Source organism: Miniopterus natalensis, chromosome 7 (assembly GCF_054644295.1).
Source record: "Miniopterus natalensis isolate mMinNat1 chromosome 7, mMinNat1.hap1, whole genome shotgun sequence".
Classification (NCBI taxonomy): Eukaryota; Metazoa; Chordata; class Mammalia; order Chiroptera; family Miniopteridae; genus Miniopterus; species Miniopterus natalensis.
The window spans coordinates 21,390,234-21,416,493 of NC_142087.1; the positions used below are offsets into that span (position 1 = coordinate 21,390,234).

General features: G+C 41.7%; 1 protein-coding gene across 2 annotated transcripts; it reads left to right on the forward strand.

The window, feature by feature from the left end:
- On the forward strand, positions 1 to 25,903 carry SNAP25 (synaptosome associated protein 25). Of its 2 annotated transcripts, none has more exons than XM_087818585.1 (7): positions 1 to 72; positions 1,827 to 1,868; positions 8,079 to 8,127; positions 14,621 to 14,738; positions 18,678 to 18,803; positions 20,594 to 20,738; positions 25,835 to 25,903. In XM_087818585.1, the coding sequence occupies exons 1-7, from the start codon at positions 1 to 3 to the stop codon at positions 25,901 to 25,903; spliced, it is 621 nt and encodes a 206-aa protein (XP_087674711.1). The 2 variants fall into 2 exon arrangements, with proteins under 2 accessions (XP_087674711.1, XP_087674709.1); XM_087818583.1 differs by lacking the exon at positions 14,621 to 14,738 and adding an exon at positions 14,913 to 15,030.
- Positions 25,904 to 26,260: the final 357 nt, after the last annotated feature.

Consider the following 26,260-nt stretch of genomic DNA (forward strand, 5'->3'; position numbering starts at 1 on the left):
ATGGCCGAGGACGCCGACATGCGCAACGAGCTGGAGGAGATGCAGCGGCGGGCGGACCAGCTGGCCGACGAGGTGAGGGGCCCCTGAGTCTCGGGGGAACACCCGCACGCGGGCCGGAGCGGGTCAGTGACACAGCCCGCGTCCCCTTCGGGTCGCGGCCCAAACCCTCATCTCCTAGGGGCGCGGGGGAGCCGGGAGCCTCCGGGACGAGCGTGTGGCCGGGTGTCTTACAGGGAGTGGTCGCAGGAGCTGGCCACGGTTACGTTTTCTGGAACTTTGCGAGCTGGTATCGCAACTGAATTGTATAAACTGACAGTTGAGTAGATGGTGTTAAAACCAGAGGCACGAAATCCTCGAAACTCATCGCTCCCCGGTCCTTTTACTCTATTTTACCACCATCTGTGCTGTCAAAGGGCTTGACACGCTTGGGGCCTGCAGTGGGGAGACGCAGAATGTGCCCAAGTTCTCCCTCAGCGACAACCTGATGTGCTACTTAGAAATCACACAGGGTGACAGTATTTATTCTGTGGGAACCTGCAGACACTACAAGTCAGGGCTGGACTTACTGTTTTGTTGATTGCCTAGGCTTAAGAAAGGGGAGAAAAAATTAATAACGCAGATTAAACTTAAAAGTGTGCACGTCTGCAGCTATTACACTATAGATAGCACACAAAAATTGAGAAAATCTATATTTGAAAACGATGATTCTCTTCAGCAAAGAAGTCTCCTGCATCACTGACAAATGAGTACAGTTCCAACTATGTCTTCGTGGTTTCCCTTTCCTCTTACTCATTAACATAAATTAAACTATCAACCAGCGTTCAGCAAAGAACCAACTTGTTCCTCCACAGTCAGTTACGGGCTCAGAGGTCAGCACAAAACAAAAGCTTTCTGTGAGAACCAATTGGTTATATGGAACTTATAATAAAGAGTACTGTATATTTTATTATCATTTGTAAATTTTGTGCTATTCATCCTTTATAAATGTAAATCACATATATTCCTATATTTTTTCTGGAGAGCCAGATGTTAAACATTTGCCAGCATACCACTGCTTACAGCCCTTCTGTTTTAAAAAGCAGGCTGCTCACAGCTCTTCCAGGAAAGTTAACATGCTTTGTGTTTCTGCAGAATCTGGCCCCAAATAAGTTGTCACCTAAAAGCACAACTTTGAGAAATCACACTGGTTTTTAGGGTCTAGTAGTTTGAAAGGAACTTAGAAAAAAGTGACAACACTGTGCCTGAGGGACCAGACTTTCTATCTCATTCTTTCTTATCTGAGGTGGAAGATAATTATTATAGCTGGCTCCTATGGGCTAGTTATTTCAAACATGCTTGGTTTTTTTCACCCTAAGGCAACAGCTTAATTTGTATTGATAAGAACTTCCAATTGTGTTTCTAGGGGCTTTATAAAAAAGTTCAATGTTAGATTCATCTCAATTCATGTAAAATTCTGTTTGTGCCTAAAATTCAATATTCCTGCTCCAGGGTGGTCAAGTTAGTCCTCTAAGTATTTGAGATCATTTCTCATGCATCATGCACATGCAAAATAATCTTTTCCATATTACTTTGTCTGATATCAAGATCAGCTTCATATGGTTTTGATTTTAGGAAGATTAGCTGCAATGTAATTGCTTTAGGGAATCTTATGATATAGAAAGCCTGATAGGAAAGAGATTGAAAATGGGAAGACCTTTTGTGTTTCAGTTACAGACATAAAAGCACATGTGATAGCAACCCTTTGTGTTTCTCAAGGGACAAATGTAGTTCTGATTTTCTAAGACCTCTGGATCCTGCACTTATAATATTTATGTTCTTTATCTTAGTCGCTGGAAAGCACCCGTCGTATGCTGCAACTGGTTGAAGAGGTAAGGAGTGATCATATTTTATGATAACCTACTCCCTTTTGCTGACATATTCTATCCCTAGACCCCACTGCCTTTCCCTGGGCCATGATCCCATTGATTTTGCATTAATGGAGCCTGCCAGGAAGCCATATAGTGGGGAGGTGCTGTATTGAAGTTGCCAGGTAGTTATCAGAGTATCTGCCTCCCAGCCCAGGCTACCTTTACAATCTGAGAAGCAGAGATGGATGGTATTTCCAAATAAATGCTCCCGATTTAAACAAATCAGAGTGACTTCTAATACACAAAGGAATTATCTGCATAAAAACCTATTTGTAGTGATTTTGACGCCTTAAGTTGCATCTAATCTTGACATTCTGTTCTGTCTTTAGCCACATGTATGACTTTTTAAAATATGCACCCCTATAGGTATAACATTTTCAGAAATTTTTATGTTTGGACTCACGCACTAACATGCATGAAATAAGAGGATAATTCTTTAATAAGGGGAAATATTAAGACAAATAATGTAAATATAGAAGTTCTTTTATATTCCTGACTCTGGATTAAACATCCATTTTCGAGGCATGGTTAATGAATCGCAAAAACTATTTTTAAATGGGTAAAATAGGTCAGATAGCAATTACAGAATCAAAAGGCCATTTGCCCTAAAACTCACTGATTCCAATTTGGGAGAGCAGCAGTCAACCAGGAAGAATAAATGGATTAATTGAACTTGTCCTTTGGGAGAGATGAAGTAGAAAAGGAATGGGATGGGTTATATTTATTTAAATGAATAGAATAAGCCCAATAGTTTTCTTTTCGGTGAGATGCTATTTTAGCTATGGTTTGAAACTGATAATCAATGTGTAAATTCATGTTTCGTTATCATTTTTAGAGATCTTGGAGGTTCTCTAGCAGAATAATTAAATGAGCCGACTTGCCTCATGCCACTGTAAATTGCTTACGCACTGATACGAAAGGGGAAAAAAAGATAAATTTTACAAGGCTAACAGGAAGGGCAGCTGCCTCTCACACCAAAGGAGCTCCCAGGACACTTGGGAAGGGCAGGGAGCTGGACTTAATAAAATCTGTTATCACAAAAAGTGATGATTTGAGCCTGTAATGTAGCACAAACTGGCACCCATAGGAAGGCAGGCCGGGAAGAGGCCCTCAGCAGCACAGGAAAGCAGCCTTTGCTCTCTAATAAAGAGAAAGTGTTCTTTGCTCTATCCTGGGAACACCATTCATGCAGAAATACTTGAGGGCCAAGATAGGGGCAGATAATCTAGATCTAGGAGTGCTGGAGAGGCTTCCAGAGTAGGCTGATTGTTCCTCAACCTGAGAGCGAGTGAAGGGAGCAAACCTTAGTGGCACTTCTGTGTAAGCTCTGATGGTGACCTGAAGGGAGCCCAGAAGTCTGCTGGCATAATTATCCTGCTACGTCTTCATCACCTTCAACCATGGCCTCCAAGCTCATTTTTAAAATTTTTACTTACATGTGCGCACATGTGAAGTAAATTTCTAAAGTAGCAGACCTATCTCCAATTTGCTTACCTGTGCAATGTCAAGACACTGTCCGAGACGTGGACTGTGATGGAGCAAATGCATCAAAATGCACCCCTTTGAACTGGCCCCTCGCCCATCAGTCTTGGGGCCAGAGACACTTCTTGTTTGTGTCTTAAATTGCAGGCAGTGTGCGCCAATCTTGAAAAGGGAGTGTCTCTGCTCTGATTTATTCTGGGGCAGGGGGAGGAATCTCAAAAGCTCTATTGATTGAAGTAGGATTCTTGAATCATACATGTTTGTTTTTCCTCAAGTGTTTCTCGATCAAGCACAAAGTTACTTCCCAGAACAAGGGGTGAAACAGATGGACGCTCTCTCCCACCTTTAATGAGCGAGAGGGGGCTATTAGACTTTCCATCCTCGGGAAATTATGAGCAGGCCATTACTAGAATAGATTGATTTGTTCTTACTTCCTCCTGGGTTATTTTATATTTATGGTCAAACACCTCTTATGTCTAAGGCATTGGCTATTCAGATGATATTCTGCTTTTCAATCAAAAAGGAAATTCCCTTTAAAGAGAATCAGCATTAAATATTCATCAAGGGCAGAAATGATTTGGAAAATCTGAGCATTGAAATACCAGGATCTTGCCCATGATCCCAAAGTGCACCAATGCTATATAATTTGAATTGAGCAGAATTCCTATTGCAATTCAGTCTCAAAGACAGGAAAGGTTACTGAGCTCCTGATGTCTCCCTGAGGCAAACAATCTCACTTTCAGTGGAACGTCTGACTTTGTGCCGTCTTTCATGGCCTGTAGGGTGGAACGTAGTTGTGGGGTAGAGGCTTGTTTTTTGGCAGAAGCAGCATTAGCATTGCAAGGATGATGTAAAGTTACACAGAGGACAGTGGGGAAAGTTGAGAAGAGCTGAACGCCATACACAAGTAAAAGGGTTAGAAATTATATAGCACTTGGTTCCCAGCCTGGAGGTGGGCACTGTCTCTTTTGATGGATGCATTTCAACAAATAAGTATGGAATGTCTAACTCTGGTGGTGGGAGGGAAAATAAAAATTTGTATCATGCAGGAAAACAGCTATGAAAAGAGCTCTCCAAATTCAAGGTCGTACCTGCCTTAAGAGCACAGAGGAGGCAACAGTGACTTCTGGTAGGAGAGCCGTGAAGGTATCCTAAAGGAGGGAGTATTTGATTCCAGACAAAAAACGTTAGCTCTGCTAACACTAAATGCAGTGTACACGTGAATGCCTTGGGCTATGAAAACTCAGCCCAGGAGAAGCCACACTGCTTTAGGCAGGCTCATTCAAAAGCCTGGAGTGCTGCCTGGGGGTTCCCCAGCGTTTCATGGCTGTTTTAGCATCTTTTCTTTTTAAGCCAATTTACCTTTCAAGACACTTTGGCCATGAGAAGAGAATAAGCATTCTAAAGCTCTGGCTGTGATATGGCAGACCTTCTGCTAAAATGGAAAATGCAGGCTGGGCAGCTGCATCCAGACAGGTAGATGTGGGCCTTTTGGAACTTGCAGCTGGAGAGGGCCTGGCCTCTGCTAGTTTCAGCTCACATGTACTGAACTGGGGGAAAAGCATCTCAGAATGACTAAAGAAAGACTTTAAAATGTTCCACAAACGTGATTTTAGTTCATACGCACAAAAGGAAAAATAAAAATGGGGCGGGGGGGGATAAAAAAAAAATCCCTCACATCTCAAAGTGCCCTATTTTTAGGCAGACAGTTTCCCTAGCAATCTCAAATAGAAACCAAGAACTGAGCTAAGATAAAAATAGAGTCACCTCATCTCGCCCTTAGCTATTATAACACAATACTTGTTAAGAAGAGGAGAGAATAATTTGTCTCCCCTGAGATACTGTCCCCAGGCCTGCCCTTCTCTTTTGCACTGTTAGTTCCCCCAATGAACAGTCCAGTTATTGGGATGAAAGCTGTCAGCAAAACAGTGACGCCAAATGTACACTCTAACATTTCTTGAGAACCTACTATGTGCCCCTTACCGTGCCGAAAGCCATCACCAAGCATATATTATCTCACTCAATCCTTGTAGCCACCTTTCATTACTACAGATGACCTGTGAACCACGCAGGGGTTAGGGGTGCCCACCTCCTGCGCTGTCAAAATCCAAGTATAACTACAGATTTTGATCCCCATTTGACCAAGGAAGGAATGGAAGCACACATTGGTTAAGTAGCTTGCATGAGACACACAGGTACAAATGGCGAGATGAAATTAAAGCCCAGGTCTACCCAATTCCAGAGTGTGAATTCTTACACACCGCACCTAACTTCCTGTCCACCAGCAGCTCATACAATTTACTTTTCTTTAAGAATTCCACAAAAAACAGAAGGACCCAAGAAAACAAATAAAAATAAAAGCAACTCATTCTGAAGCCATTGAGATTCCGTATAAATGCAGTCCTTTATCTTAATGTGCTCCTTTTTAACCACAGCCTCCCATGGAGTTGAATTTGTAGAAGCCTTTTACATGCATAGCTCATTCTATCCTAAGTACTCTGGGAAGTGAAGGAGCTATTTCTATTACCATCAGAAAACTGGGAAAGCTGAGAAACAGAGGTGACTCTAGGAACAAAATTGCAAAGATTTGTCTGGAGGTCAGGGGTACTGACTCCCAGATCCCCGCTCCTCCCACCTGACCAGATCGCCTCTCAAGCTGTGAAACACAAGTGAGAAGCCATGCATTTGTCTACCTACCTCTTATTCTTAGTGCGTGGAGCAGAATGGAGGCTCAGTAAACGCTTAGCAAATGAATGAATGAATGAATGAATGAGCAAGTGAGTAAATGAACCAACCTACCAACCACCCAATTTTATTTGGCATTTCTACCCTTATCTTAAAGATGGGGCCCAGCCGGCGTGGCTCAGCGGTTGAGCATAGACCTAGGATCCAGGAGATCTCGGTTCAATTCCCAGTCAGGGCACATGCCCTGGTTGTGGGCCCGATCCCCAGTCAGGGGCATGCAGGAGGCAGCCGATCAATGATTCTCATCATATTAATGTTTCTATTGCTCTCTCTCTCTCTCTCTCTCTCTCTCATCCTTCCTCTCTCTGCAATCAATAAAAAAAAATTTTTAAAAAGAAAGAAATACAGAATCTCAGGCTCTCCCCCAGTCCTACTGAATCAGGATCCATCTTTTTCTAAGCAGAAGACTCATATGCACATTAAAGTATGTGAAGCACTGGTCTAGAAGCTTCTGATGGTAGTGGGTAATAATGTGATTTTTAGTTTGCCTACATATCCTGCTATAGACGCAGTTTCTGAAGGTATTTATTTTATAAACACTTCTGTAATGCCAAATATAGGCCAGGCACCATGCTATTGCATGCCACATATTAACTCATTTAATTTGAATAACTCGATGTGTTAACTATTATTATACATGACAAATGAGAGAACTGAGGCACAGAGCAATTAAGACATTTGCCCGAGGTCTTGCAGCTAGGAAATGAAATCGCCAGGAGCCCAGGGCAGAGTCTGGCTCTAGAATCTGTGCTGTCGGGGCTCCTGACGCCCTCCTGAGCCACCGCTCTCCAGACTACATCCTCATTTCTCAACCGAAGCCCACTCAACTGTGCTCAAAAGCAAGGCAGGCTTTTGGGTCTGGGAGAGTGAACCGGGCACATTCTCTGAAACGGGCAATTATAAAAGCTCACAGAAATCGCTTTTAGGGTTTTATTTAATTTTTGGAAGCACTATTGGAATTGAACTGTGAAAATACCGTTTAAAAATAAAAACCCTCTGTTGACCTCCACTAACATCTCTCTTTCTTAATTTAAAATAAGTCAGTGGGAAATAAATGGGGCTATGAGAGATGTCTTATTTTAGAATTTATTCTAGGGAGACACAGGAGCTCTCCCTGAAAAACATTTGAAACTGTAAGCAATGCCATTTTATATTTTGTGGAACAGGATGTCTCTGCTTCCATTGAGAGCTGTAGTGGAGAACGGTACTAAAACTCGTGAATGGATTGTTTTCTCATTACTATTGCGCAGAATTTCATGCTTCGGAATGAAGAAATTCAGATTTCACCTGAAATAAGAAATTGATTTATTTTAGGTTTTTCTAAAATCCTTATTTTATGAGGATGATCTTTATTTCTCATCTCCCAGGGCTTTTCTAAATCTCAGACTAGTGAGTTTCCTTCTGAGCTGTGTTCCTCAGCCTTTGCGAAGCAACCTTTCCTCTGATAACCCTAGAAATCCTGCCCCCTAAGATTCTTACACATCCCGCCCCAGTTCAGTGAGGGAGACTTTCTGATCCATCAGGCCAGAGAAGAAGATTTAGTCTAGACGATTTCGTGGGATTAGCTTTCTGTGGTGGGTGTGATGAAAACTGCAGGTGTTTTTATTTTCCAAATATAAAATCCCAGTAGAATGTTAAGTGTGTGTGTTCCCGTCGGATGCCAGGCCCTATCTGCAGCCCTGGCCTGTGGAGCTTGAGCTGCATTTCCCTCTTCTACCCTGAGGATCCCTGATGGGGCAAGTCCACCGGCCACCAGCTCCCGAGCCCCCTGAGCCCCCCGAGCCCCCCGAGCCCCTGATACTCTTGCCCTGTTTCCTCCCTCTGTTCCTCTGGTCCTCCTTCAGCTTCCATTTCTAATAGAGCGAATTATCCCCTTTACTGATTTTTCTTTCTCTCTTTTCTCTCTAACTCTTTTTCAACTTTGCTACCATTATTGGAATGTAGAGTAAAGATGCTGGTATCAGGACTTTGGTTATGTTGGATGAACAAGGAGGTAAGTTGAGATTTCTTCAGTAAGAACAATTTCTCGTCTGAATAAAGTGCGTTAAAAATGTTTTGCAGACACAGGTGGTCATTTTTAGACATGTTAAACACGTAGATGAGTGTGAAGATTCTAGAGTTTCCATCACTTGCCCTTTTTTTTTTTTCTGTTGAAAAGATTGGTAAAGGTAAATGTATTAGAAATATTGAGGCTTTCGTGATTAAGTGAGTAGCGCTCCTGTCCCTGTTATATATGGTGGGGTAACAGAATTTTGAAGACAAAAGTTATTTGTTTGGTTGATTTTTTTTTAAATGTTAGTATTTTAGACAGTGCAAGAATTTTTTTATTCTCCTTACTCCCAACCTTTCCCATAAATTTGATTTTCTTTTAATTATTGTTAGATAGAATAAGATTGAGGCACACACACACATATATAATGCTGTCCATTTCTTTTGACCATCCTAATTCAGTAGCTGGCAGCTTTGATTTCCAAGTCATTATAAGGAAGCCTTAAATAACTGGACACATGCTATATCAGAGGGGGATCGTAGGAAAATGGGAAATCAAACCAACTGAAATATTAGACCTGTTTTTTAAATTATGGAGACTCTAAAAGCAGTGAAAATCAGAGGGCCAACATTTTAGTGCAGGATCTCTAAGGTGGGATCAAGAAGGGTATTACCGAATGTTTCCTTTGTCTCTATATAGGGAGTCATATGGTGATGATTACTTTACTTTTAGCCACAAGTTAGTTACCCAATTTCATACTGAATTCTTATCATAATAAAGAGATTTTTGAGAAAATTTATCTTTGTTCATATTTTATGAAAGCATTAGAAAATTCTTCAGAATCATGAAAAAGTTTTATAGTGTCAAAGATAAAAATATAAAACTCACAACTTATTCACAAGTGTGTTTATGGGATCATAAATAAGCTTGTGAGTAAGTTGTTGTGAAATACCATAATCAACCTTGTAAGTAAGTTGTTGTCAATGTTTTATATTTTTACCTTTGTTTACGGGATACCATAAACAAACTCAGCATAAAGCTCAAGCTGGGAAAAATTTTGCCATGCAGATAAGAGACATAAAGCATTTTTCTAAAATCACAAAAGGAAAGGGCAACAAACTAAAATAAAAATGGACGTAAGTTCTAAATCATCAGTTTACAAACAGACATATGAAACCATGCTTCAAGCAACAACAATGAGATACCATTCTTTAGCAGACTGACACAAATTTTTAAAATGTATAATCACCAATGCTGTGAATATATTCCAAAAACACAAACACTTGCTCTACAGATGGGTACTACAGACTGATGACACGTTTGAAGGGTAATTTGATAATATCGTCAAAGTTTGAAGTGCACCTGTGTCTTTGACCAAAACATCCCACTCAGAATTGTACATTACAGATACACATTGACAATTATATTTTAAAAATGTCCATGCCTTACCTGCAATCATATAAAACTAGAAACAGCCCAAATGAATTATGGTCTGGCCATAACAAAATATATTCTGCAATCATTTATTATAGGATAGATAGGGTGGGCAGACACTGGGGAAAGGTGTATCTTTGGGGTCCTCTGGGAAGCTAATGTTAAGAATCATTTATGAGGGCCTGAGGTTGATTAGGGGAATGTCTGTGATGGGTGAAGGGGAGAGGAAGGAGCAGTAGGCAGGGAGAGCCTTCTGCCTGTGATGTGGATCTGACCCAAGAGACGAGGAGGGAGGAAGCAGGATTGGGGAGGAAGGGTCTCAAGTGCAGCACAGCTCTGAGAACATCCCAGCCAGGGGGATGGGAAGCCAGGAGCAAACACTACCCCAAGAGCAGCCCCGTGTTGGGCAGGAACACCTCAGCTCTGGTAATGCCACTGTGCTCAGTCATTAGCTAGAAGCTTCCTGGGAAGATGTGGCTTCCATGTAAGTGCTGTGGCAGATCCCACAGGCGCAGCAGCCGGAGTGTCAGCTAACACACTCCTCCCGGCAGGGTCCCTCTCAAAGGCACAGCTGAGGGGCAAACCCTCATGGCTGTCGTGTAAGGACTTATGTTCCTACATTATTTATTTGTATTCAAATTTTTCAGTAAGTAAGACACCAATCAATCAAAAAAATCAAGAAAAAAGTTTTTTGAAAGCAATAGAAAACCAACCCCAATGCTTTCCCCCCAATTTCTAATATACAAATTGTCAAAATTTATACGCAAATAATGGAGCCTAGTAGAACTGTATTTGAAGGACATTACAATGGCTGTGGCCATCTTCAGAATGCCCCAAATGAATTTGCTATAACTATAAGATTTACTGGCTTGATCTCTGTAACAGTGGTCCAGACTTTGAAACTTAGGGTGCATCAAACATTGTGTTTGTTTTTCAAAGTAGACACATATAGAGAGTGATGCCTCATTTCCAGAGCTAAGGTGATACATATACACTCAAATAATTAGCAGTTCCACCTTATTAACTCCTTTAGTTAAGAATTTGTATGTGCAGGGGATGGAGGAAGGAGCATTGCAATAGGAGGCAAGGTTGGGCAAAAGTTAGGAAATGCCTTTTATCCCCCTAACTAGAAAGCACTGATATAAAAACATGGAAAATAATATATACAGATCTGGGATTAAAAAGAGAGAAAGGGAATAGCAAGCATGCTTACTTGAGTCACAAAGTTCATTGTACTTGGATGAAAAAAATCTAGAGAAAAAATTGCCCAAATTGTCGTACAAATGCAAAAATATATTATTCTTCACAAATGATTCCCAGAAACATCTATATATTATTCTCTGAGAAGCAAAACAGAATAGCAGGTTTCCCCCACAAGATAGTTAATGTTCTCAGCTAAAACATTTCAAATGTGGCCGCACCACAGTAACTGCTGAATTCCTCGGTTAAATGTACTTCACATGCTCCCTTTATACTATAACAGGGGAGGTGAGCACCTTTTAAAACGACAGGTGAGCATAAGCCAACAGCTGTCTTCACTGCCACCGTAAATGCATTTTAATTCTGCATATGCTGTGTTGAGTTGTTCAGATCAGTAACTGCTTTAACATTTCTCTCCACGATGCTCTAGTACTTCTCTCTGTGCCTGAGCACCAAAGGTGTTGACTGTTTCAATCCTGCAGCTGCACAGGAGTCTCGGGAAATGGCCGTCCTGCTCAAGAACCATGCCAGGTTGTCCGGCTAGATGGTCGTACTCAGAAATTCCTTACTGGATTCTTGTTTTATGCCCAGGTATCAGGAGACACCAAGGAGCACTGAGCATGGCAGACGGCCCTGGAAATGTACTCAGTCCTGGGACTTTTCTTGTCTCCAAGAGAAATTCCCATGAAACAGCCTTAACACTCATGGGGGATGACTTAACCTTTCACTTCCTCATCTCTCGTTCCTGTTGGTCTTTGCTGGGTTATATGTTTGTTTTGAGGCTGAAGCTGCAGCTCTTGGGAAAAATCCCATGGGATCAACTCTAAACTAAACAGTAAAATTATTGACCCCTGCCTGGAAGAGTACAGGCAAAGTCAGGCCTCACCCAGAGAGCTTGCTGACTTTCTTAAAAGGTGCATGACACTACAAGGTAGCATTTGCGAAAACACCCCTCTTGCCAAAGTCCACTCACCAATACATAGTGAATGACTAAAGCTGCAACTGTCCAATATGGTAGCCACATGTGGTTATTTGAATTTATTTAAATGCCAAAAAAAAAGAAAATCATATAGACAGCATCCCTCTTATAACTGAATATACTCAGGAAAGCTTGCACACTGGTCAGTCGCATTGATACTTTGCTCTTCTTCCCGTTTTCTTATCAGGTTGGAGGTTCTATCAGGTTGATGCCTTATTAAGTAAGATAAGTAGAATAGATGTCTGAACTTGGATCCCACAGTATCCTGCCATTGGTGGGTCTATCACAAATAACCAGTCATCCAAACCCGATAGAAGAAAGTTCAAGCTCTTGCCCCAACGTATAGTGTTAGCTACTGGAATACCTCTTCTGACCCAAAATGTTATTCTCCTCCCGGCTCCAAGAATAAAGAAAAACAAGCAGAAAGCAAACTTAGGGCAGGAAGGAGCAGTCGGCCCTGGACAATGCATTGTGACAGCCTCCGAAATGCTGTCCACCTCAGAATGAATGAGGCGATTGGTCATTTTCAAGCATTTCCTGAGAGATGTCTTCATAGAAATTATTAGTGTGCTATGAAGTTCCAATATGCCTAACATACCCGCAAACATAACTCAGTCCACCCTAAAAGTTAATATTATTGTTAGCCTATCTCAGAAAATGGCTCCACAAATTTTTTAAATTAAGTGTTTGACTTACAACTGTGTGTAAAGATACATTCAACCAATATTGGTAGCTATAAAATAGTTTTCTGGGTCACCTTTTCTGAAAGAGCTTCAGAATCCTCTCTTAGCTATGACCTTGCCAAGCAAACCAGCAACCATGGCAGAACACAGCTCTCGGAATATGGATTTGGACCCGCTTGTTTTCATCTATTAATTAATTATTTTGTTCAGAAGTCCAATGCTTGTGGACCAATGTTTCTGTTACAGCCTAATCCCTGAAGGCACAAGGAGTGGGGCTCCTGAAATATAGTCAGAGAGTTAATATTTTGATCAAAAATATAAACTCAAGAGAAACTTCAGGAAGAGCACATATATGGCCTGCGGATATATATACACATCCACACACACATATATCCATATCCCTAGGCCAGAATCAGTATGTATTTCAGCTATCATTAGTGAGTGCAACAGCCTTTCTTCCCTCTGAGCCCTGACACTCCCTCAATCTCATCCCAACCCAGCACTCCAGGGAGCCATTAGCAATTATTCTGTTGGGATTTGGCACCCCTATTTTTGTCTGTACTTAACATGGTTTTTCTTTTGATGATGTTGATTGGTTCCCTATCACCAATCACTTCATTTAATAGTTAATTTGATCTACAAACTAATTTATTGCATTTTTTAAAGGAAATTGGAATGAAGTTTAAAAAGTACAAAATCTTCTGGGATGTAAAGAATCGGTTGTTTTAAAAACCTTACTATATCTGTATTTATTCGGCAAACGGTTGCCAGTACTAAACTGTGTTTCCTCTTGCTATCCAATGCTGGAGAACATTGAAATTTTGTTTTCACTGGTCATTTGAAAAGCATAGCAGAAACAGCAGATTCCTAATAATCTGAATCCTATTCTTCAGCCTCACAAAAGAGAAAACAGTAGGCTCTTGTTTTCCAAATGGACAGTCTCCCCAGTTTGGGGCACTAGTGAACCTTTGTTTTTCGGAATGATGATTTCACCATCCATTTCACATGAAATTGTTTTTAAGTGATTATTTATGCCCGTAGACTGGAAATGTATTTATCGGTTTAATTCTAATCATGCCCCTATTCCTGGAAGCATGGGCACGCATGCATGAAAGTACAGATGAAAATGAATGGAAGTGTAATTAGGTTTTGTCATGAGACAGCCAAGACATCCCCTTGCTGCCTTCCTTTAATGGTCTTAAAAGCTGTTTTAAAAATCCTTTCATTGAATTTGTAGTTTAATCAATTTGGTGACACACGTTTTGAAAACTTAATCAAGTTAGTGTAAGTGACTGGGGCAACCTAGACGTGCACTTCGCTTTTACGGCTATTGATGTCTGTCTCCGATACACTAAGGTCAGCCTTGCTGGCAGCGATGACCCCGAGCTGTTCTCTGTCCCGACCCATCGCTCCTCCAGAGACTCACACACACGTTTTCCCTGCTTTCTGCCTGCGGGTGACATCCAGCGTGTCCCCCATCGTAGAGGATGGGAGCTCGGGGGGCAGAGAAGTGAAACGCCTTCCAAAGCCTTCCTAGCAAGCAAGTCATAGGATGGGAAGATGAACTGAAACGCTGTGTGCTGGTGTTGCTGTTTCTATGGCTTCTGTATGATTTTCTATGATTTTGAGTTAAGCACTCAAAACCGAGAGCTGCCATGTGCTGCCTTCAGCCAGATGGCCAGCGCTAGGGGAGAAAAGACCTGAAACCCATTGCTAATTATCGCTTTAGTTGTTGTTATTTCCCCCAAAGCAAAAGGTGGATTCTGCTCCCTGCCCTTACTTGGTTGAAGGTGCTTCAAAACCAAGACAGAGACATTTGAAGGTTGAAGCCGATACTTGTCTAGTAGCTTTCAATCCGAGTGCCTGACTCATAAACTAACGCCCCGTTTTTCATTCTCTTGGATGTCACTGGCGCCTGAGTAAGTGAACCTGCCCGTGCCTCTGCCCTGGACACTCGGGCTCCAGCAGGCCTCCCTCCCCGCCCCGTCGGGTCTGAACCGCAGGGCTTTGAGCATCGCGTGTCCGCCTCCCGCAGCCGGGCCGGGCCGGGGCAGGAGCGGCCGCTGCGGTGCGTGCTCCCGGACAACGCCTTGTAACCGCTCTTTCCCTTTCAAAGCCCCTTTCACGTAGTCGTTTCTCATATTGTGTTGGAAGCCCCCCAAAAATTCATTCCGCACTGTCATCCCTTTGTCCTAACCAGAACAACTCGATCGTGTCGAAGAAGGCATGAACCATATCAACCAAGACATGAAGGAGGCCGAGAAAAATTTAAAAGATTTAGGGAAATGCTGTGGCCTTTTCATATGTCCTTGTAACAAGTAGGTACTGGGTACCGGCTCCAATCTGTGGCGTCCAGTTTTCTTTCTTTCTTCTTCTTTTTCTTTTCTTTTTCAATGTCAAAGTGAATGTCTGAAGTTTTGTCTTTTTTTTTTTTTCTTTGTTCTTTGCCGTCTGCTTCATTCTGTGGGGATAAAATACTTGTGTTTAATCAGAACAACTGGAACGCATTGAGGAAGGGATGGACCAAATCAATAAGGACATGAAAGAAGCAGAAAAGAATTTGACGGACCTAGGAAAATTCTGCGGGCTTTGTGTGTGTCCCTGTAACAAGTAGGTGCTGCCTGCCTGCCTGAAGCTTTGGTTTCCCAAGGCCCATCTCCAAGCCTTGACAAGCTCATTCCCGCCGGGCACAAAGGCAGGATGAGCATGTGGCATGCAGAACAGATCAGTCCCGTCTCCAACGCATTCATCTCGTAGCTAGATGATATTAGCGGGAGTTACTGTTGATGCATTAAAAAATCAGGCATACTACAGTGAAAGCTTCACTGTCAGCAACTTTTATTGACGAACGTTTCAACATTTTCCAGAAAGTGTACTTTGACACGGAGACTAGCCTCAAGAAAGAGACACCCAATGAATTTTATTTTCTCCCAACCCCCCCAAACCAAAATTGCATATTTAGAAAAGATGGGGGGGTAAGTTTGGAAGGTGAGAAGCACATATATCAAGGTTCGGTTTTTCAGAAGCGAAAGAGAGGTAATTTGGCCCAAGTAAGCATTCTGTAAGTTAGAGTCTGTGACAGTGACTCGCCCTCTCAACTGCCCACCAGTTGCCAAAGCTGATCAGCAATTAGACAAGAGATGCCACAGCCATGCCTAAGGCAGAGGCGAGGAGTCCTTCAGCAAGAAGTGCTCAAGCCTTACCCAAATTACCCATCCCTCTCAAATTCTTCCTCTTGGAAGATCTGCCTGTACACTGGCCGAAATGTTGAAATGTGTAGATTTTGCATGCACAACATCACAAAACATTCAACTGTTCTCCAGGTTCTGCAACGCTTTTTTGGAATGTAGCAGAAATGTGACATGTGGTTATAAAGGTTTGCAACAGAAGGAACCTGAAAACGAGGGTTCTGGAAGATAGTTTCATTTGACTAGCAGTGGGAAAAAAATGCATGAGTGGGTTGTCCAACATGCATTTGGAAAATTAAACCCATTACCCGATCTCCCCTACCCCTCCCGTTTCCCTTCGAACAGAAAACTTTTTCCTAAAAGCTCTCCTGGTCCTAGCTTTTAGAATAGAAATTGATGTCATTTCTAGCTGATTATATGACCATCCACATCCTTTAAACTTTGAGGCTGATTTAAAATATCCCACTTCCTGTTTAGGAGGGGGAGGGGCTCGATTTACAATAAATTCAAAACTTTTTAAAAAAAGAATGATCTACAGTAAAGCCTGATTAACTGGAATCTAGCTAATTGGAACCCTCAAATGTACTTATATTTTTGTTCCCTTTCACTTTTGGCAGAAAGAGACAAATGAACAAAGTGGGGGGCAGGGGGGAATCACATCAGGTATTGAAAATGGGCAGTCTAGGAAGTTTGGATTCTCTCACTCAGTCTCTTCTATAACTTCCACATCTAAGAGGACCAAGCAATGAGTTGACTGATCTTCGGAGGAAAGGCCATCAGACACATCAAGAGAAAACATAACCAAGAAAAGCTTTGGTCACCTTCACGACCCTAAGACTAAGGCAGGAAAGTGGCTCGAGAATCTGACAATCTACAATGACCCCTGAAACAAAATTCTCCTCCATGGCCCACTGTTAATTAAGAAAGTCATATAACTTACCAAAATGACTTATTTCAAAGCATTCCAGTTAGTCAAGACTTAACTGTATGTCCTTCAGTGGCTACTTGCCACCAGGTGAGAGTTACACCTGTTTATGATGAATTCTGGAAGATAGATTTTTCCCGCTCATCAGCTGTGTGTGCAGAAAGGGTGGAGTAAGGCCCCCGGGGATGAATTCTAATGTTTGAATGAAATCATGGCCCCTGCGAATTCCCCGTATTAGTCGGCACCAATTCCTTATTGCACAAGAGACCCTAACTGAGCTTCAAAGCTTGACCGAAGTGTTCCCTATTGTGTGTAAATAATGCTTAAAAACCATGTGTCACAACGCAGTGTCTGGTGGTGCCCTGGACTCTCTGAGGGCTTCGCCCTGTCTCGGCATGTTTCGAAGGATTATGATAGATGTACGGCAGTTCTGTGAGTCTCTGTGCAGCATTGTGAGTGCAGTGATGTGCCTTCTTTCAGAAACGCAAACCTTCCTACCCCCTTGACTTTGCCAAAGATGGTGTACCAGACATTTACATAGCAGAAAACATCACCAGGTCCATGTAACTTCTTTTAATGTGAGGAGGAGGGGTTGGGGGAGTTGGAAAAAAAAAATAAAACCGGACACTAAGCTCTGTTAACTTAGTTCTTGCATCCTGGCCCACTGAGCGGGCCCCTGGTTCTTGAGCGCAGTAAATGATGACTGCTCTAAGGGCTGTGGCGTTATACACTAGATTGTGGGAGCTACTGAGATTCCATTTGTACAGTTTTCTAATTTGTGTCCAGGGTTGTTTGATCCTCAATCTGCAAGAATTAATATTAGAGCCAGTTTTACAAGATGGCTGTTCTCTAGTTAAAGTAAAAAAAGAGGCGGCAGGGGCAGGGAGGGGGAATGTCTTTAATAGAAATTGTGAAAATGGGACCAAAGGAAGTTCTTTTGTTCTTGGACTAAAAGAGTGTGGTTTCTACTATGCAAAGAACCTAAAAACATCTTTGATTGCCTTAAATTACAACACATCCACCAAAATATGCTGCACATGTTTCTATTGGGCACAACAGGTATGCCTGGATTTTAAGTTTCTCTCCAAGGCAGCTCAGTGAAATATGGCCCATGGAGACCACACTAGTTCCAGACCACTCCCCCTGCCACATCCCAGGATAGTTGGAAGTAGGAGTTTGTACTCACTCCCACCCTGCCCTTGAGCCCGACAAAGAAGCTATTGAAACTGCGTTTCAAATCCTCATGAAGGCTATTACTGTCCTGCTAGTGCCTTTTTCGAGAATGGTCAACTTCTGGAGTAGTTTGGCTTAAATGAGAATGCTTCACTTTCTACTCATGCCTGTAGCTGGTGCATGAAGAAGACGTAGAGGGATTTCCCTTTTTGGTGCTAGATGGCTTGTTCTCTCTTCTCTTTTTCTGCATTCATTTCACTACACCTCTTTTACTTTTTGTCTCTGTGGACAAAGGTTTGTACATCAACTCTGGATGTATGATGACTGTTTGAAAGTACCGATATATTATCTGATTCAGATCACGCTAGAGGCAACTCAGAGACCATCGCCCTTGGCCAACCACCAATCCTTAATGTCCTTCATGCAGAGTTGGAATGGTTAGTTCCACACGTGCATTGGGGGGAAAAATTAAACAGGGAATCCTGCATGATAGTGTGTAAAAACTTGGTCAAGTACGTTTTTCTTGATGACAGTGTGTTGCTGTGGTGTGATGTACACACTCGACTTGGCAGTCTTGTTTTGTGTCTGTCTGCCAGTATGTTTTCCTGTGTGTTTTGTGTCTCAGAATATAACCATGTCACCGAAATAGAACTGAATGTCCTCCAGCTACCTTAATCCTTGTCTTAAATCGAACTAAACCACCAAAACGTAACGAAACCGGAACAAACTGTGGGCAGAGGTTACAGACTTGACGATTGCAATTGACTCGATTGATTGGAAATGAAATTCCGAGTAGCTGAGGCATGGTGGTGGCCAACTGTTTGGGTCCATATTATGATATATCGGTATTCTCTAATGCCTCAAATTAAAACTCATTCGCTTGGTTCGGTTCTTGGCTTGAAGAGATAACCGTTGCTGTGAGCTTGATGCTCTACCCCCTTGCCTTGTTACTCACCCTCTTTTTTGCATAGGCTTAAATCAAGCGATGCTTACAAAAAAGCCTGGGGCAACAATCAGGACGGAGTGGTGGCCAGCCAGCCTGCCCGTGTGGTGGACGAACGGGAGCAGATGGCCATCAGTGGTGGCTTCATCCGCAGGTGAGCCCTGTGCTGCCAACACTGTAGCAGTTTGTCTGTTTTTGAGTAACAGACAACCCCAAACTGAGTGGTTCTTAAAACAACCCCCTTTTTATTACTTAAGATTCTATATGTTGGCCTGACAGTGCTTCTGAGAGCCCCTCCTGGGCTCATTCATTACAGGCAACTGGGTATCCGAAATGGCCTCACTGGGTTGTTTGGGGCTGTCCGCAGAGCGCCTCTGCTCCCCTCATGTTGACTCTCCAGCAGGATAGCTCAGGCTTCTCACATGGTGAACGCATTCCAAGGCCAGGCTCCAGTTCACAGGCACTTATCAAGCCTTTGCCTGTGTCATGTTTGCCAGAGTCTCTTCAGACAGAGCAGGTCACATCCAGGGTCAGTGCAGCAGCAAACAGACATCTCATTCCATGAGTTTAACTGAACAGAGCCTAAGTATGCCTTAGCTATTGATGATCATTTAAATAAGCTTCTCCTCTACATAAAAAAGCTAGGAAGTGCCCCTTTAATTTTCTCTAGACTGGGCTGCTTTAAAAACCTTAGGCTAGCCTGGCCGGGCGTGGCTCAGCGGTTGAGCATCAACCTAGGATCCAGGAGGTCAGGGTTCGATTCCTGGTCAGGGCATATGCCCAGATTGCGGGCTCATTCCCCAGTTGGGGGCGTGCAGGAGGCAGGTGAATCTCTCATCATTGATGTTTCTATATCTCTCTCTCCCTCTCCCTCTCCCTTCCTCTCTCTGAAATGGAAGGGAGGGAGGGAGGGAGGGAAAGCAGGAGACCAATTGGGCAGTCTCATCTTTCATTAAAAAAACACACACAATAGAAACCCCTTAGGCTATAGTCTGCATTGGGAGTTCCCATGGGGGAAGGATTTTAACCCCTCTGAACATTTTTTGCCCATCTCCATGTATTGTGGAAAAATGTTATTTAGCCAGAACATTCTGGAATAAGTACCTACCATTTGCAGTAAAGAGTTAGTGCCTTTTTAACTTTCAAGGTGAGCTATAGGGAAGAAAAAAAAAAGGGCAAGATGGTAAGGCACTTTGAGAGCCTAATCCTTTCTCCCCACTTGAAGTAGAACAAAACCCTTCATTATAGTTTTTTTCACCTGAAATCACCCATTCACAATGCCACCCAAAACCCCATAGCATTGAAATGTGAGTAAATAAAAGTCATCTTGAACAAGTAGCTACCTCTGGAGTTCTTGGGAACAAGGGGGATTAAGGGGCAGATTGAAATTAACGTTACTCTTCCGATTGACATTGGTCCCAAATGGGAAAGCAGATGAGCAGAGAAATTCTCTGATTGGGCACAATGACTTTTTCTTTCATTCTGAATTCGACTCTTGGAGATTTTGGTCGATATTTCAGAAAGAAAAATATAGTTTCTAACTAGTTCCATCTTCTTTCTCTGATTTAGAATCCTCCCAACTAAAATAATTTTATTTTTAAAAAATGAAAATTAGGATAAATATTTGAAGGGAGAAAATGATGTGCTGGTGAAGTGAGAGAGGTAGATAAATCAATCTATTTGATAATAGAAATCCTTTAACATTAGAAATTCAAGGGTTTAAAAATGCATTCAAAATTTTTTTTCTAATACAATAACAGAAAATAAATAAAAATTATTTTCTAATGTATAAAAGCTAAATTGTGTTCTCATATTGAATGGAGATTTCAGAGGGATAAGATTGATACCTAGAGGACTTTGGATTTTTTCCTAAGTCTTGGTGTCCTTGGTGTTCAAGTTTTTTTCTCAACTTCTATCTACTAAAAATTGCTGTTTGATTCCCAGGGTAACAAATGATGCCCGAGAAAATGAAATGGATGAAAACCTGGAGCAGGTGAGCGGCATCATTGGAAACCTCCGTCACATGGCCCTGGATATGGGCAATGAAATCGATACACAGAATCGCCAGATCGACAGGATCATGGAGAAGGTGAGCATGTGGCAGTCAGCAGGTTTCCACTGTTCATTACTTCTGAAATAAATGCTGAGAAAGCATGAAGGTCATGATGAGGCCCTCAAACGGTGGCACTGGATTCAGACACACTGGCAGATGGAAATTTCCCATCTACCCCAAGACAGAAATTCAGCCACAGATAAGTAAATAGAAGATAGAATTTAATCTAGCAGATGTTCCTCAGAGGCACCTCTATTTCAGGCATTGTGCTAGGCATTGCAGAACATATAAAGATGAGAAGGATAGCATCCCTCTGCCAAGACTCACAGCCTAGGGGAGGCTGTTAACCTCCCCTATTTACTGCCATAGAAAATGTAATTCACTGAGAGAGCCACGCATAAAATGCTAAGTAGGTTAGATGAGGAAAGGGCCAGGGGGTGGGAAAATCTAAAAAAAAAAAAGAATTGAATTTGAACTGAGTCTTGAAGGATGGTTAGGAACTTGTCAAGTGGATGTGATTTAGGAATAAAATCAGGAAATGGGGGAAAGAACAGTTATTTTAGTTTAGCCGGAAGATGAATATAAGCTTTGATTTTTATAAACGCCAAAGTTTTAATGATTGTTCTAAAAGGCCCAGATTCCATTTTCAGTCCAATAATACACATGTCCAGATTTCAAAGTGAGGAACATAATGTGACGAGGTTGAATTCATACAAGGACACCAGATGTGGCCTTAAGACTGAGCCCATAGTCACCGAGAGGCCTAAGGAGGAGTGGCGAGAGTAGAATGGGAAGGGGTGGGTTTGGGGGCTTGAGAAAAGAAGGGAAGGGAAGGAAACACTGGAAAGCTTTTATAAAAAGATTGAGGACACCAAAACCTAGTATTCTACATGATATAAATCTGACATAGTTTCTATGTCCTTGTATTCCACCCTCTCCCCAATCAGTAGAGTCTTGACTATTACTTACAATCTCTTAAAATGTCCAGATGCCAAAAGGAAAAAATAGACACATTATAGGTTTAATGATCATTGTGCATCTATAATCAATTCTAGTTGGCTGATCTTACAATGTGAGTTTATTCCCTGGGAGATACTGAAGTTTTCTAACCCGAGACCCTGAATTTCCTTTTAATAATTCACTCTACTTTGGTGAACAGGGAAGGAAATTTTTGAGATCTCTTGAATCATAAGGCTAAATACTCAGTTTCTTGGTACCCAAGCAGTATCCACTGACTTGAAAAAGTAATGAGTAGACATAAAGGGAACACTTTGACCTGTTGTGTTCTATGGGCTCCATATTGAAAGTATCTGATCACATAATGTTTTGCCTGATCAATATTGAGCTACACCAGTGACAGTGTTGGTTGACAAAATGCTTGTGCTTTGCTTACTTTCACAAGTCATGACATATTTGCTTTTGTTTAGAGCCTTTCATACGCTTAAGCTTTTAACGCTGAGCAAATCAATAGATTTTAGAAGGATATTAAGAGTTTCAAAAAGCCCTGGAGCCAACACACTGACCTAACCCATTATGGCCCAGAAAAATGAACTAAGAAACATTTGCTGAACTACCTTGCAACAGAAAAATGATTTGAAAAAACAAGTAGTCGTTTTCTATTAATGGACTCACTTTACTCAAAGATGTAGGGAGATAATGTATTTCGAACTCAATTAGAGTTCCAGAGGAGAACTCTTACTAAGAGAGAGGGGTCAACCTTTATTGGTAGAGTTGGACTATAAGCAAGAAGAAGTGTTCCTGGAAAGGCAAGTGGCACTTTAATTGTGCCACTTTGCGATTCTAGCTTTCTTCTTTAGGGAAACCCTTTCATTCTGGGCCCAATATACCACAAGGACAGAGACGTATGCAGCTGTGTGGTTTAATCCAAAGTCAGGATGTGAAATAGCCTTTATGGTTGGTATCATTCCTTGAATGCTGAATTGCTTAAGAAGTGGGGAGGTGTCTAGTTGCCTTTGAATAACTAGCTCCCCACCCCATTAATTGCAATCTGGACATGATTTAGTTAGAACCCATTTTAACCCAACATTGCCTTCAAATGATACACGTTATGTGAGCTTCACAGTTATTAACAGGTTTTCACCTTCTCATGTATGTTTGCACTTCTGACAATAGGAAATGGTGTGCAGAGGTCTCCTGCATACCTGAGACTACATTAAAATAACGCAGTAGGAGTAAATAGAATTTCCTGATGTTTCTCCCATATTCTCTCATGACCCCAATAACAACCTTCATCCAGTTCCATCAATAATATCAGTTCTTATCACTTGGATTAATAATGAAGTTTTTGGGGTTTCAAAACAAGGCAATTTTCAATAATACATCCCCAAGGACTGTCAAGAAATTACTTAGCCTTTTTAAAAACCTTGCTTTCTAATTTAGGACAGTTCTATATCCAGGTGAGCAAAAGTAGGTTTACAGTTGCTTGTATGGAAAATAATACAATTAATTAATAATACAAGAATAAACTGTGTTTCGCATACTCACGACTGTAAACCTACTTTTGCCAACCCCGTATAAATTCTTCTAAGGTTAAAAAGGTACTATCCTTTCGGAAAACTAAAATGGGCAAGTTTATACCAGATGTTTTATGGGAACCTGTTGCTAAAGCAGTCACTAAGTGTTGTTCAAACTTGAGTGTAAAGTTGTCAGTGGTAGATGTCACACACGGTGAAATACAGGGAGGCTGCGTTAGCATACCTCAGATTTTCCTATCAGCAAGTAAACAGGATGTTTGAAAACTAAGATCTTGGTTCCAGCAGGGTTTTCCTGCTCACCAGCTTCATGACCTGGTTTTCTCATCTGAAAGGTAATAAGAGTTCACACCTGGAATCAGAACTGGCTGCCATGTAGGGTGATGAGCCTCCACTTCTGGCAGCCTGAGCTGTCGCCTAAAAGCTACCTGCCATGGTCTGAAGCTGAGATTCCCAGAGTGTTCAGAAGGATGGGCTGAGTAGCTCCTTCTAACTCTCTTACTGGCTTTCCAGTGGGCATCTGGGCTTCCCCACAGGGCAAATCATGTAGCACATCTTGGGCATGCCAGCAAGTTCAGGATCCTCTAAATAGAAATACGAAAACAGGATGGGATGTATTCCCTAAATACAGTTCTGAAGCATATAAATAGAATAAACACAGGGGCATTCTCCAAATACCAGGAAGACATCCAAGAGGAGATTATCTCAGGATTTTTTTCTAAAAGGGACTACTTCTGTTATACCAATAATGAAGATGGCACCTTTTGTGTCAGATATTGTATGGGCTGGAATTCTGATATGCTTCAGAAAGAATTTAGGTGGAAATCACAGATGTTCATTGAACACAGGTCTGTTCTAGCTCCTCCCAGATCCTTTGAAGATATCCAGAATAACCTCTTTCTCTACTTCAAAATATCCCCTTGCACCACCATGTGAAGCTCACCAGTGCATTCTTAGTGCAGGAGGTCCTAGAATGTTTGCTCTAGATAGAATGCTATTCATTTTGAAATGGATAAATTTTTTTTTATTTGAGCTTTACTCAGAGTTGAACCTGGGAAAACAGCATAATTCAACCTGCAGGAACATTTCCCATTGGTGTGAGCCTGTAATTTTCCTTTGCACCAAAGTATCATTATTTCTGATAGGATTTGTAGCTGAAGAAGGAAGATTTGAGAGTCAAGTGAAACTGGAGAGAATATCATTTTCCAAATTAGGAATCCAAGGCCAAAAATATTCGCCTATAGATCAAAACAATCAAAGAAAATTAATGCTCTCGCTTACTTGTTTTGAAAGTCAACTCTTGATAATCCAAACAGATGGTAGGGAATCATTGCCAGATAATTCGGAGTTATGAATAATTTAGAAATACTTCCATTTCCACTTGGCACTTCCATTTCCACTATTTCAATATGGATAACTCTAGTGCCCTGGGAATTCACGATTAAGCTGAATAAAGAAGACCCAACCTGATAGAGATTGGAATGTACCAGGCACAGTAGTTGATGCAAAATCAGTAGTCATTGAATAAATACTGATTGACAGAAAAACAGCTCAGTTTTCCTGGAATCTTTGTCTTTGCCTCTACTTGCTGACTCATCTGTTTCTCAGTTATGTTAGAAATAATTTATTTTCTGGGGTTTAAAGGTCTATCATGGTAGCAGCCCTGGGTTTCATGCTATATGAACAGCAAAAGGTAACTTAAGCAGTGAGGAGATTAGTCAAGGCACAAAAGTATGGTAAATGTACCCATGTTAAAGCAAGTCAATTATCAACTCATAGGAGTCAGTTTTCAGAAACGGGGCTGAAAAATTATTAATCATCCCCAAAGCAAGCCAAGTGTTCACCAAATAACAATAATTGCAAGATAAGATATAATGAACACTTATTGCAAAATGTTATTCTAAGCCCATTACGTGTATTTCATCCACACAGCAAACCTAAGAAGTGAAATGATTAACATAGTGATTAGCAGTGTGGACTCTGACTCCAAGCTGCTTGCCTTCTGATTCTCACTAGGAAATTCCCTCATATTACTAATACTGTGACTTTAGACAGATTGCCCAAATCCGCTCCTCTTGGTTTTCTTACATGAAAAAAGGGGCTAACTACAGTATACACCTCATAGTTGATGTCAGTCTTGATGTTACCAAAGTTAAATGAGTGAAACATAGTAGACACTCATGCTCATTGGCAGTACTCTTTACTGCCCTGGCTTATAGAGGAGAAAAGCCCCACCTTTAACTAAGGCCCCATCGTGTTAAATAATTTACTCAAAGCAGCACTACTACTAAGTTATCCACGATTTGAACCCAACAATACAAGTGTTATTAATTCAACTCAATCCAACAGATGTGACTGCCTACCATAGAAGTCACTGGGTATCACTTCAGGAGAGAGAGATAAATTACATAACTGTCCTCAAAAGGACACTCTCTGGTGGGGAAAATAGCCATGAGACCTAAGATCAAGTGTCTGTGATCTTGTCCAAGCAATGGTTCTAGGAACACAAAGAAAGGGATCGTCGATTCTGATCGGTGAGGCTTCAAGATGCCTTCACCCAACAGGGGGCATTTGAACGGGACCGAGGATGAATGGAGTGGTAATGGGTAACTGGATTCTGTTTTCTTCCCCTTTTCCCAGGCTGATTCCAACAAAACCAGAATCGATGAGGCCAACCAACGTGCCACAAAGATGCTGGGGAGCGGTTAAATGTGCCCACCTGTGTTCTCTTCCAGACGCTGTCGGGCAAGGCAGCGCCCTCATGCTTTTCTCATGGTATTACCTAGTAGGTCTGCACACACACACACATCAGTCCACCCCCGTTGTGAATGTTGTCTTGTGTCGTCCATCAGCTGCCCCAAAATATTGTGTCTTTTGTTCTTTCTGGGTCTCTTTCTTTCCAAAGGTTGTATATAGTGGTCATTCGGTGGCTCTAACTCCCTACGTAAGATGTCTTGGGTTTCATTTTCCTTCTCTCTCCTCAGTGGCGTTTGCTGAATGACAACAGTTAAGGAATGCTCAATGTGCTGTTGATTCTTTCAATACACAGTCTTGTTCTTGTAAAAC